At 39.3% G+C, this 14,741-nt stretch overlaps 1 protein-coding gene across 1 annotated transcript in view; it reads right to left on the bottom strand.

Annotated features, from left to right (window-relative positions):
• Positions 1–14,741, bottom strand: part of Ubr3 (Ubr3 ubiquitin ligase) — a 296,891-nt gene that overhangs the window by 14,693 nt on the left and 267,457 nt on the right. Inside the window, exons 29-31 of the mRNA XM_076187774.1 lie at positions 12,353–12,591; positions 11,899–12,064; positions 9,149–9,366 (exon numbers count right to left, since the gene is read on the bottom strand). Of these exons, the coding sequence (XP_076043889.1) occupies positions 9,149–9,366; positions 11,899–12,064; positions 12,353–12,591 (623 nt within the window). The remainder of the gene's footprint in view (positions 1–9,148; positions 9,367–11,898; positions 12,065–12,352; positions 12,592–14,741) is intronic.

Genomic DNA, 14,741 nt, shown 5'->3' with positions numbered 1-14,741 from the left:
CAAAGACGGGTCACCACGAGCATAGCTCCCCTCCCGTATATTACAACTAGGTAAATACAAACTCCTTCTCTCTTCCTATCTCATGTTCCATGTTTCTGCCTCGTACAATGCTGTTGGTACAATCACTCCTTCATATAACCTCCTCTTAGCATCCATTCCCAAATGTCTATTCCTCATTACACTTTTCAATCCACCAAAGCATTTACTCGCTTCTCTCAATCTACATTCTACCTCCACCCCCACTCCTCCCTTTCCTGCTACATTCGCACCCAAATATCTAAAACTATCCACTTCCTCCAGTCTTTCACCCTTAATGCTCACCTCCAGCCTGCTGTCACTCTCCCCTTGTACATCTCATCACCTTACTTTTACTCACATTTATCTTTAGCTTCCTTCTTTCACACACTATCTCATACTCTGTCACTAACTTCCTCAATCCCTCCTCTGATCCTGCTACAAGCGCAGTGTCATCAGCAAACAACAACTGACTCACCTCCCACTTTTCTCCATTTTCTTTAATCATCTCCAACCCCTGACCCACTACCCTTGCATTCACCTCTCGCACCACCCCATCCATGTAAAGATTGAACAGCCAGGGTGACATAACACATCCCTGACGAAGTCCCACCTTTACTTCAAACCATTCACTTTCTCCATTTCTAATCCTAACACAAGCTCTACTACTCATGTAAAAACTCTTGACTGCTTTTAACAGCTTTCCTCCTATCCCATATATCTGCAGTACCTCCCACAGTGCCTTCCTATCTATCTACCCTGTCATAAGCCTTTTCCAGATCCATAAGAGCCCAAAAAACATCCTTACCTTTTCCTATAGCTTTCTCACATATCTGTCTTACCACAAAGATCTGATCTACACAACCCCTACCTGTCCTAAACCCGCACTATTCCTCACCAATTACTCCCTCTGTTCCTCTCCTAATCCTTTCAATCAAGACCCTCCCAGAAGCATTCCCAACTACACTCAACAACCTGATCCCTCTGAAACTACCACACTCACACTTGTCCCCCTTTCCCTTCTAAAGTGGAACTATACAGGCACTCCTCCAGTCCTCCGGCACTCTACCCTCTCTCAACCACACATTAAACAACCTCACCAGCCAGTCCACCATCACTGTACCTCCTTTCTTCAGACATTCTGCATGGCATCCATCCAGACCAGGTGCCTTACCTGCTCTCATCATCTTAACAGCTGCTTTCACTTCATCCTTCCCTATTTCTCAATTTTCCTCACTCATCACTCATTTTCTTAGCGCTTCCCACTGCAACTACCTTTCCCTCCCTATCCTCCTTCACATTTAGCAACTCCCTAAAATACTCTGCCCACCTTCCTCTCACTGCATTCTCTTCCATTATCATATCTCCATCTGCACCTTTTACCTTTTCCTCTCTACAAAAAATTCGCCTCCTTATTCTTTTTTAATTTCCTTCCAAAACATCTTTTTATTGCTTTCAAAATTTTCTGTCATACTTTTACCCCATTTCACATCTGTTCTCCTCTTTGCTTCCTTTATCTTATGCTCAACTTCCTTTCTCTTTACTTTGTACTTCTCATACGATTCCCTCGTACTAATTTGCAGCCAATCTATGAATGCCTGCTTCTTTTCTTCTACACATTTCTTTGCTTCCTCATCCCACCACTCGCTGCCCTTCCTTCTTTTTCCTCCCGCCCTCCTTGTTCCACACACCATCTTTGTACACCTTATGACTCCCTCCTTGAACCATCCCCATTCCTCCTCCACTCCTAGTTCTACTCTATCCTTTACTCCCTCCCACTCCTCTTTTATTTTCTTCTTAAACTCACTCCTTTTTTTTCCTCATTTAAGCAGTTCACTCTAAGTACCTCCCTACCTTCTGCCCTTTTCCTCTTTCTCCACCTATTCTCCATTCTCATTTTACCTTCCACCAGAAAATATCTGATATTCCCCTGCTCTCTCCACTTAGAACATGTACATCCTTAACTCTTCCTACCATACTCCTGGTCACCACTATATAGTCCATTAACGCTCTATCTGCCACCCTTCCATCCACCACTCTCTCCCATGTGTACTTATGCTTGACTTTCTTCTTAAATACTGTATTAGCTATCATCAACTCTCTTTCAAGACATCTCCATCATTTTTCCACTAAAATTTTTACCGGGAACTCCATACTTCCCAATCACTCCATCTATTGGCTCATTTCCTACCCTTGCATTAAGGTCTCCCAATACAACTACATTGACATTTCTCCCTAATCCCTCTATACACTCATTTATATCTACCCAAAAAGCCTCCCTTTCCTCTACACTCTTCTCACTACTAGGTCCATACCCACTTACAAAAACCCACATCTCCCTTCCCAACTTCACCTTCATCCACATCAACCTTGATGAAACCTCCTTCCACTCCACTACCCACTTACTTATCTCTTCACTTGCTAGTATAGCCACCCCTTCTCTCCCTCATCCCCTCTTCACTCCTGAGTACCTCCCAGCTACACTCCCAAACTCACAGTTGCCCTTTCCTTTCATTTTAGTTTCACTCAAAGCCAGCACATCCATCTTTCTTCTCACAAACATACTGCCAATCTCTTCCCTCTTACTCTCATCTGTACCACATCCACGCATATTAAAATACCCAAACCTTAGGGTACTGGTTGGAAAATTCCCAGACCCTCTTATGCCTTTTCTTTTCTTTTTAGGAATGTCCCCTTTCGGGGCTACAGGTAGTAGGTCTCCTAATCCCATCCCCTGTCCCTTTTTTGTCGCCTTTTACGACTCAAGTGGGAAAACTTCGTGGTAGCATTCTCTTCCCCCACCACAGGGTTGGCGAAAACAGAAAATGAATACTCAGAGAAATGGTACAGGACAACAACAAGGGGTTGAGGGACAGCATAATGGAGGGACAGTCGTAGTATAAAAGTGTCATCATTTCTCTATGAACAGAGTTTTCCTCTATCAGACAAAATGATGTGTGGCTCTGGTCCATAGGGGCGCCATATATAGACCCTAAAGTATCAACTGCATGCTACTTTGCCACAGTAACATGCAGCCAATACCCTAGACGGGGGTATTGCCTGGAAAGTTAATAAAACACCAGGGCCTGACGCTTGGCATTCAAGAATCTTAAAGGAAATGAAAAATGAGATTGTTGTTCCATTAGAAATTATTTTCAAGAAATCCATCATATCTGTAGATGTCCCAAGAGAATGGAAGCTAGCTAACATTACTCCCATATTCAAAAAAGGTGACAAAAAGAAACCAAATAACTAAAGGCCTATAAGTTTGACTTCTATCGTAGGAAAAATAATGGAAACTATCATTAGAGATGCTATCGAACATCATTTAGAAAGTAACCGTTTGATAAATGATAGCCAGCATGGTTTCAGACAGAAACGTTCTTGCATGACTAACTTACTCAAATTCTACAACACAGTTATCTTGAATTATGACAAAAGAAACAATATAGATTTAATATATCTAGACTTTGCAAAAGCTTTTGATACTGTCCCACACGAAAGACTAATTACTAAATTAGCTTTTCACGGAATAAGTGGTAGCCTATTAAGTTGGACTAGTAATTGGTTGAATGGTCGAAAATAGAGTTGTTTTAAATGGAAAAACTTCTAGATGTAAAAATGTTACAAGTGGAGTTCCTCAGGGTTCCGTTCTTGGGCCACTTCTATTCATAGTATATATAAATGATATAGACCATGAACTAAAATCTACTGTTTCCAAATTTGCTGACGATACAAAACTGTGCGGAATGGCAAATGATCACTTAAACCAATTAGATATTCAAGAAGATTTACATAAATTACAGCAATGGTCTGAAAAGTGGCTAATGAAATTTAACAAGTAAATGCAAGGTAATGCACATAGGTAAAAATAACAGTAAGTATGATTACAAGTGATTTGGAAATTCGTTAACAAAAGTGGATAGTGAAAAAGATCTCGGCATAATTATCAGTAACAACCTCAAATCATCCAAGCAGTGTATTTCAGCCTCTGAGAAAGCAAATAAGATTCTAGGACTGATTGCGCAGTCTTTCGATTTCAAAAGTCCATCACTCATTAACAAGCTATATAAATCGTTAGTTCGTCCACATTTGGAATATACTGTTTCCGTATGGGCACCGAATCTCATTAAAGACATTGACAGACTGGAAAAAGTACAATGGCGAGCCACAAAACTGATTCCAAATATAAAAAATAAATCATACGAAAATTGACTAAAACATATGAATCTGTTTTCCCTAAAAAAGCATAGACTCAGAGGTGACTTGATACAGGTCTTTAAAATTCTAAAGGGAATTGACATCAAAAGTGACAAAATTTTCACATTGAATGAGACTCAGACAAGAAACAATGGTCTCAAACTGTCCAGAAATAGATTCAATTTGGAAGTAGGTAGAAACAACTTTGCCAACCGTGTAGTTAATGAATGGAATAAACTTCCTGAACAGGTAGTGCAATATATTCAGTTCAAAGCTTTAAGAATCATTTAGATAAACACCTAAGCAAGATGCTGTAATGATTATAATTTATCTTATATTATTTGTTTTTTTGTTTTGTTATCATTTGTCTGTTTGATTTTCATTTATTATTAGTTATATGTCAATTTATTATTTAACTATACCTATAGATTTATTCATGTATTTTATTTGTTATTTACATTGTATTTTTTATTTTATTATTATTATGACTTTTTTTTTTTTTGCATCCGACCTAGATATGGACCAAAAGGTCTCCTGTTGGCATGCTCCGCCTTTGTAATCCTTTGTAAAGTAAAAACTGAGGAGGATTGCAACTCATTACAACAAGACTTGGACAAGATCTGGAAATGGACTCAAAAGTGGGAAGTGAAGTTCAATATCAAGAAAAGTAGTACAATGGAATTTGGAAAAAGTAAAAACAGAATATCGAGAGATTATAAAATTGGTGAAGAGGTAAAAAAAGTACATACATACATACATATACCAAGGCTTTTTCCCCCTTCCAAGGGAGGTAGCCAAAAAGGGAAAGGCATAAAAACACTCCCACCCATTTCATCCCTAAATACACTCCACACCCCTCCCACCCCTCCTCTCATCTGAGCACCTCCTGGATGACGGGTCATCCCTGCACCCTGCCCACCGCCCTGGGTCAGAAGCAGTGTCGCAAGACACAGTACATCCACAGCAAGGCCGCTTCATTTAATCGGCGACCCCCCCTCTCCGTCCCCCTTTGCATATAAGGGGAGGACGGGGAGAAATCCCTTCGGGCTGCGTCAAAATTCACTCACACATACTACCCCACCCCCCCGCCCATTCCTCCTATGCAGTCACAACATCATCCATATACAACCATTCTCCACTCACCTCTGTCAAAAAAGTAAACTCGGAAAAAGACCTTGGAGTGATGATCAACAAAGACTTGACACCGGATAAGCATATTAATAAAATAGTCAGAGAAACCTACAATTTATTGAGGTCAATAAAAGTGGCATTTGCCTATTTGGACAAGGAAATAATCATCTTTTTTTTTAACTATATTAATGAGACCAAAACTCGAATACACAGCAACACTGTGGACACCCAGTCCCAAAAAATATAAAAAAATTAGAACGAATACAAAGAGCAACAACAAAACTGGCACCAACTCTTTCCAAAATGACATATGAACAGACTGTCCAAATTAGAATTACCAACTCTGGAACAAATAAGGGAAAGAGGAGACCTATCTAGAGAATTATGAAGGGAATGGAAACCTTAGATAAGAATAATTTATTAAAATTGAACAATGGAAAAACAAGAGGACATGAAAAGAAATTAAAAAAAAAATAATTACAGAAGAGATCTAAAAAAAAAAAAAAAAAGCTTCCCACACAGAGTGATAGATACTTGGAGCAAATTGGACAAAGAAACAGTGTGTGCAAACACTATTCAAGATTTTAAGAAAAAACTTGATGCTGAGAGATACAAAGACGGGTCTCCATGAGCATAGCTCCCTTCCTGTATAATACAACTAGGTAATACTTGGAATAAACTGGATGAAAAAGTAGTGTGCACAAAAACCATTCATGAATTTAAAAGCAAACTAGACACTGCAGGATACAAAGGCGGGACACCATGAGCGTAGCTCTCCTTCCCGTAAAATACAATTAGGTAAATATATAATATTGGAACAATGGTGGTATCAGGAAATACTCATGATTAAAATAAAATTGACTTAATTGTACAAGCATTTGGAAGTAGATATTATTTCCATTCATCTAGGTAAAATGTACTCTTATAAAGTTATTGCTCGTTTGCAAAGGTTGTAGCAGGGGAGGGGAACTGGAACATTTGGTGGAGACGATTGAAGGAACAGTATGTTGAGGCCACGGGGAAATCTTCAGATATGATCTTTGTGCAAGACTGTCTCTGTAAGATCGTGCAACTGGAGTGTTTTAACTTTATTCTTTGACTCATGTTCAATGATACAATAGGGTCCAGAGAATTTAGGGGAGAGCTTCGAGGTAGGGGAGTGGTTGAGGGTGTAAACAGTGTCTCAAGTTCAAAGGTACTAGCTCTGGCTGATTTGTTATGCAAATGGACCATTTTGTCCTTAGTCAGATGAAGAATATTATAGATTCTTTTGAAAAGATTATTGAAATTTATTACTTTGATCTTGACAATCACTGAAATTGTAAATGGGAAATAATTCTTAAACAAGGTCATATGGGAGCATTTTGTCCAAGCCCAAGAGGACAAAATGAAGTGATTCTGATATTGACCTGTTAATGAAACTATTTAAGCAAGTTTGAATCATGGGGACATGTTCATCCCATGAAGGGTGATGATCAAAAGCAAGGTGTCTAAGAACATTGAGAATCTTTGTATTCTAATGTTCAACTAAGCCATTTAAACTTGGATATTAAGCAGAAGTGTAGCTTTTTTTTTTTTTTTTTTAAGTAATTACAAATGTGAGAAAGAATTTCATTGTTGAACTCAGTCTCATTGTCAGAAATGATTTGGACATAGTGAAGGGGCATATGAGTTAGTTTTTCAATAAGGGTCTTTGCCATGTGTTGTATTGTCTTGTCTCGTAGGGGGGAAGAATGCAATCATCAAAAATGGTCAACACAAATAGGTATTGGTTTCTGCTGTAAGTGGTAACCTAAGGAGATCCTGCTTTCTTTCCTTCTTTTTCGATTTTAAATTGTCCTGATATCCTTTTTTTTTTTTTAACTTTTTCCAAATTCCAAAAGTCCATAAGTCCACTTGTTGTGGATGTGCTGTGTCTTGCGACAGTCAGTTTTACTATACATCAGTCTTCTGTTACTGTGTTTCTCATTTCTCTTTATATTTCCTCCATTAGTTCTAACTCAAGTAGTATGTACTCTTCACAATTAGTGTCTTGTATTCAATTTTGTCTAATATTTCAGGTTCTGACATAAATAATAATTCTAGTCTTGCCGGTTCTTCATTATTTCTAAATCAAGCATTTTCTTTTACCCATTGTGTCATTGTATATTCTATAGTCTAGTAATACATTTCCCATTGATTCTCTCCACATTTCACTATTATTTCTTCCCAACATTCTTCTTTGCAATTAAAATCTCCCATGAGTACTGCATTATTTCCATCCTTCAGCAACTCATTTAATTTAGATCTCATACCATCTAACATTTTGGAATAATCTCTCTCCAAGACCTTGATTTTGGGGGCATATAAATCACTGCAAAATTATCTGCTTTTCATGCTGTTTGCTTGAGTGCTCAGGGGGATGATATAGGTAAGTTAGGGAGTGAGGAATTGTTTGCGTGGTTCCCGGATGCACTAGATAAGATTAGGAATAAGGGAGGGGTTCCTGTCATATGTGGAATCCTTCCGAGGCATAGAGTCAGAGGCATGTGGCATTCCAGGGTTATTGCAATGCATTGCAGGCTGGCAAAACATTGTAAGGCCAATGGAAGGGCATTTGTCAACAACTGGGATCACTTTTATGCTAAGAATCACCTATATACAAGGGATGGGGTGCTCCAGTCACCCAGAGGATTTTGGCTCCTCGCTGAATCCCTTGAGTGAGATGTAAACATCCTGCAGGGTATTTTCAGGTAGATTACATGGGAGGCATGGGTAAGTATTGGAATATAGTTTAGGCAATAGAAACAGGTGGAGGGAGGGTAAACTAAAAGTTTACTATACAAAGAGCAGAAATGTAATAAGATTGATTTACTGTGAAGTAAAGTATGTGTACAGAGATTTGATATTATAGCTATTACTGAATCTTGGATCAATATGGCTGATAGAAATTTCCTTCCAGAAATCGAGATAGGATACAAGTTTTTTCACAAGGACAGGATTGGCAGGAGTGGGGGAGGAGTAGCACTTTTCATTAAAAATACAATAAACTGTATAATCAACAATTCGATTATGGAAGAGGATAGTATGGAATCTATTTGGGTGGAGATTATAGACAAGAATAAGAAACTTACTGGCATCCTATATAGACCTAACCTCAGCATTGAGCAAACTGATCCCCTGACTCATGAAATTCGCAAGGCATCCCAGTACTCTTCCCTTTCCATTTAGTTTTACTCACTGCCAACATATCTATCTTCTTAAAATACTTCCCTCTTACTTACATCCATACACATCTAACATCTCAATTTCTAAGGTTCTGGTTGGAGTTCTCCCACATACTCTTGTGCCTTCTTTTAGGAGAAAATATAGTGGAGGAGCCCTAGTCCCCACACTCCATTTGATTAGTTACCTTCTATGATGTGCATGGGAACAGTGACCATATTCTCCCTCACCACCCCACCACCATCACCACCACCACATGGGATCAGAGGATGAAAAGGTAGCCACTGATGTGGTGCAGAATAGGCTCACGGGATCATTACAATGGAGTGATAGTAGTACATAAGCATCTCATCATTCCATTACACTGGGTACTTATGAAGAACTTTATGTAAAAAATCTTAATAATAAAATAGTTACAATACAAAAAATTATATGCTACAATAAAATTCAATGCACTGTGTATTGTTCTAAGTTACAACAATTCCTAAGATGATTTCATGATTAAACAAATTTGATATTAGCAATAAAAATCAGAGAGTAATAATGCAAGAAGTTGTTCATAACTCTTCTGGTACAAAAACAATAAAACAATACTTACCTGGAAAATGGAGTCATAGGAAAGAGGCAGACGTAAAAGTCTTGGAGAGCTGAATCTAACACTAGAAAGGAGATGAGATGCAGCCACTTGGTTTTGTGAAGCAAATGCAGCTATTTCTCCACACCATATGCGCACTCCAAGGGAAAGGTCACCCAAATGTGTTTCAACAGGACTAGAAGCCTCACCACTAATGGACTGGTACTCGCCACACATTGTCCCTTAAAAGAATTTTGAATGCACTGTTGTAATAGTCTTACTATCATGTGCACAAATGCATGGAATATATGCACATACTGAGCTCTCATCCAAGACCATGATGACTCACATAAACAGACACTGACACAGAAACACACACACATGCATCCATGCACAACTGCATGCACACACACAAAGAAGGAAAGGTACTGGAAGACTGGAAAAATGCAAATATTGTACCAATATATAAAGGGGGAAACAAGGAAAACTCAAACTATAGACTGGTCTCCCTTACAAGTAAAATAGCCAAAATTTGTGAGAAAGTTATCAAAAGTAGATGGACTAACCATCTGGAGAAGAACAATATCCAATACAATTCAGATTTAGACAGGGAAGGTCATGTGCCACAAATTTGATCTGTTTCTATTCAAGGTTAATAGATGTAACACAAGAAAGGGACAGATGGGCAGACCGTGCTTTCCTGGATTTACAAAAGGCGTTTGATAAAGTACCACACAAAAAAATCAAGAAAACTCAAAACAACAGGAGGTATACAAGAAAAACTATTGAAATGGATGGAAGATTTCTTGCATGGGAAAAAAAATGAGAGTGGTGCTCAGAGATAAAAATTCTACTTAGGAAGAAATGATAAGTGGAGTCCCACTGGGTTCAGTACTGGCTCCGATAATGTTTGCTATATATGTAAATGACATGGATGATGGTGTAGAATGTTACATTAACTTTTCCGATGATGATGCAAAACTACTAAAGAAATAAGTCTGGAAAAAGATTATGAATTGCTACAAAGAGATCTGAACAAGATGATGCAAAACTGTTAAAGAAAGTGAATACTGAAACGGACTGACTCACTACTGAGAGATCTGAACAGGGTTTGGGAATGGAGTCAGAAGTGGGAAGTGAACTTCAACATTAAGAAATGTAGCATAATGGAATTTGGAATTAGTGAAAAGGAAGTAAAGAAAGTGGGACCTGAAAAAGACCTGGGAGTAATCATCACAAAAGATATGTCCCCTGATAAACATATAAACAAAATTATCAGTGAAACCTATAACTTGCTAAGATCAATAAAGGTGGCTTTTAATTACTTGGATGAATAAATGGTAAAGAAAATACTAGTCACACTGATGAGGCCAAAATTGGAGTACGTAGCAACACTATGGTCACCCAGTACTAAAAAGAATATAAGGAAGATTGAAAGAATCCAGAGAGCTACTACAATGGTGGCCCCAACACTATCAAAAATGTCATATGAAGAAAGATTTTCAAAACTAGAATTACCACATCTGGAACAAAGAAGAGAAAGAGGTGACTTGTTGACCATCTACAGAATTATGATAGGTATAGAAGTCCTTGATAGAGAAGACTAAATTGGGATAAGAGAAACACAAGAGGACATGGAAGGAAGCTCAAAAAGGACAGTTATAGATGAGACCTGAAAAAGAACATCTTTCCCCAAAGAGGGGTGGATGCATGGAACATACTAGAAGAAACAATAGTGTGTACAAACACAATACAAGAATTTAATGGAGGATGGGGGGTGAGGGAGTATGTGTGAGAAATAAATTGACACAGCCCGAAGAGATTTCTCCCAGTCTTCTCCTTTTCTGCATAAGGGGATGGAGAAGGGGGGGTTCACCAATTTAATGCAGTGGCCTTGCTGTGGATGAACTGTGTCTTGCAACACTGCTTCTGAGCCAGGGCAATGGGCAAGATGCAGGGATGACCCGTCATCCTGGAGGTGCCAAGATAAGAGGGAGGGAAGGGGGTGGATGGGAGTGGAGTACGTTGGGGATGGAATGGGTGGGAGTAGTTTTCATGCCTTTGTTTTTTGGCTACCTCCCTTGTAAGGGGGAAAAAGCCTTTGGTATATGTAAGAAGAAATTAGATATGACAAGATACAGAGATGGGACACCACAAGCATAGCTCCCCTTCCCGTAAGATACAATAAGGTAAATACAAAATAAGCTTTCCATCTTTATAGAGGAAATCTTGTTTGGTGTATTTACCTTTTCATGTACTTACCTACTAGGTAAACACAAATAGAAATTTCCCTCTTTATGGGGAGGTGGCAAAATCAAGGCACACACCCACTTCATACACATTATAACCTATTAAACATCCCTTTTATCTCAGCACCTTAAAAGATGAAGGGTCATCCTGTTCCCTGCTACACTGCTTAGGTCATGGGCAATGCAGCAAAGCACAGTGCTTTCCCATCAGAGTCTGATATCCAGAGCTAGCTGACTCACACCCTCTCCTCATCCACTCAAAATAAAAGAAACATCCCTTTGAAATATGTTATCTTTTCACTCATTCACGATCTCCCTTTATTAACCATCTTCTGTACTCTCACTCCCCTGGTCAACTGACATTCCCTGTCCATCCAAAGCTCCTTTCACTTCTACTACCCACATCATTCTTGGTTTTCCTCTTAAGTTCACTCCATCCACATGTGTACACAAATTTCATCAGAATATCTGGAATTATGTGCATAATCTACAAAAAACCATATATAAACCACATGCATATCTTACCCATTACTGCTGTATTAACAACTGAACATATATTCCACACTCCTAGGTACTGCTCCAAGGCTCCACATTCTGCTAATGGGTCAACTATGGTTGGCATTTTTTCTTCTAGCATATGTGCTCGAAGAATGGCAGCAACTCTTAAAAACTGTAAGCATGTTTCTCGAACCTGAAAAAAAAAATAATAATAATAATAAATAAATAAATAAATAAATAAATAAATAAAATAAATAAAATATAACTTACATATGTACATGCACTAAGATACTGAATACAGGTTGAAATTAAGTCAATGTATTAGAGAACTATTTTAGGTGGCACCCCTATGTACTTCTTACCACACTGTTAGTCATTTATCATTCATTTTTTCCACATATCCAAACCACTTCAACACTGATCTATCTTAACAGATGACACAAATCTAACAGTGAAATTAAACAATTTCAATATACTGTACCTCACAAGTGACATCATTTATGGTCCATGGATTATCTTCTTGTGAAGCAGAAGGAATCTGGTCATCACAGAAGAAAGGACTATCCCTGAGGACATTGTGGACGAGTGCTAACAGTGGTGCCAAAGGCCCCCATGTGGTTGCAACTTCACGCTGCCACTCACTGAGGCCAAGGAGAGCTGATACTGCTGCCGCCACCACAGCAACACGATAAACATGACTTACCACACAACAGAAGTAGGCTGAAAATATGAAAAAATTATCAATGATACTAAGGACATGTTCCTCCTTTTGTTTGTCTATATTTTTAACTAAGTATACAGGAAAGGAGCAACCCTCATTGGGTCCTGTCTCCTATTCTCTAAATTTCTAACATACCTTGACTCAAATTCATGTGCAGTTCCATCTTAATATATATCTTTGCTTTCCAATTATCATATTTAGATGTGAATATGTACTGTTTCAGCTTGTGCTATATCACCCAAGCTATTCCACAAATTTATATATCTATGTGGGAAACATAGATGAACTATGAAGGAAAAGGACAAGGAATACAAGAAGTTGAAGGAGGAGTGGGAGGGAGTGAAGGATAGTGTAGAGCTGGGTGTGGAGGGGGAATGGGGATGGTTCAAGGAGGGGGTCACAAAGTATGCAAAGATGGTGTGTGGAACAAGAAGGATGGGAGGAAATAGAAGAAACGGGTAGTGAGTGGTGGGATGAGGAAACAAAGAAGGTTGTAGAAGAGAAGAAGCGAGCTTTCACAGACTGGTTACAAAATAGGATGAGGGAGTCATATGAGAGGTACAAAGAAAAGAAAAGAGAAGTAAAGCAAAGGGTAAAGGAGGCAAAGCGGAGAGCAGATGTGAAAAGGGGTAAAAGTATGACAGAAAACTTTGAAAGTAATAAAAAGATGTTTTGGAAAGAAATTAAGAGAGGAAGAGGAGGCGAATCAGGTAGAGAAGAAAAGGTAAAAGGTGCAGTTGGAGAGATGATAATGGAAGAGAAGGCAGTAAGGGGAAGATGGGCAGAGTATTTTAGGGAGTTGCTAAATGTGAAGGAGGATAGGGAGGGAAAGATAGATGCATTGGGAAGTGCTAAGAAAATGACCGTGATGAGTGAGGAAAATGGAGGAGAAATAAGGAAGGATGAGGTGAAGGCAGTTGTTAAGATGATGAAAGCAGGTAAGGTACCTGGTCTGGATGGATGCCATGCAGAATGTCTAAAAAAAGGAGGTACAGTGATGGTGGACTGGCTGGTGAGGTTATCTAATGTTTGCTGGAGAGAGGGTAGAGTGCCGGAGGACTGGAAGAGTGCCTGTATAGTTCCACTTAACAAGGGAAAAGGGGACAAGTGTGAGTGTAGTAGTTTCAGAGGGATTAGCTTAAGTGTAGTTGGGAAGGCTTATGGGAGGATCTTGATTGAGAGGATTAGGAAAGGAACAGTGTGGATTTAGGACAGGTAGAGGTTGTGTAGATCAGATTTTTGTGGTAAGACAGATATATGAGAAAGCTATTGGAAAGGGGAAGGATGTTTTTTGGGGTCTTATTGATCTGGAAAAGGCTTACGACAGGGTAGACAGAAAGGCACTGTGGGAGGTTTTGGGGATATACGGAATAGGAGGAAAGCTTCTAGGAGCTGTCAAGAGCTTTTACGAGAGTAGTAGAGCATGTGTCAGGATTAGAAATGGAGAGAGTGAGTGGTTCGAGGTAAAGGTGGGACTTCGTCAGGGATGCGTTATGTCGCCCTGGCTGTTCAACTTATACATGGATGGGGTGGTGTGAGAGGTAAATGCAAGGACGGTGGGTCAGGGATTGGAGATGGTTAAAGAAAATGGAGAAAAGTAGGAAGTGAGCCAGCTGTTGTTTGCAGACGACACTACGCTTGTGGCAGGATCGGAGGAGGGATTGAGGAAGTTGGTGATAGAGTTTGGGAGAGTGTGTGATAGAAGAAAGCTGAAGATAAATGTGGGTAAAAGTAAGGTGATGAGATGTACAAGGGGTGAAGGTGGCAGCAGACTGGAAGTGAGCATTAAGGGAGAGCGACTGGAGGAAGTGGGTAGTTTTAGATACTTGGGTGCAAATGTGGCAGGAAAAGGTGGAGTGAAGGTGGAGGTAGAATGTAGATTGAAAGAAGCGAGTAAATGCCTTGGTGGATTAAAAAGTGTAATGAGAAATAGACATCTGAGAATGGATAATGGATGCTAAGAGGAGACTGTATGAAGGAGTGATTGTGCCAACAGCACTGTATGGGGCAGAAACATAGAACATAAGAGGAAGAGAGAAGGAGTTTGAATGTTTTTGAGATGAGGTGTCTAAGAAGTATGATGGGGGTTACAAGGCTAGATAGAGTGAGACATGAGGTGAGGAGGAGGTGAGGAGGAGAACAGGGGTGG

Source organism: Oratosquilla oratoria, chromosome 7 (assembly GCF_046742065.1).
Source record: "Oratosquilla oratoria isolate Oo_2021 chromosome 7, ASM4674206v1, whole genome shotgun sequence".
Classification (NCBI taxonomy): domain Eukaryota; kingdom Metazoa; phylum Arthropoda; class Malacostraca; order Stomatopoda; family Squillidae; genus Oratosquilla; species Oratosquilla oratoria.
This window is presented reverse-complemented; position numbering and strand designations above follow the sequence as displayed.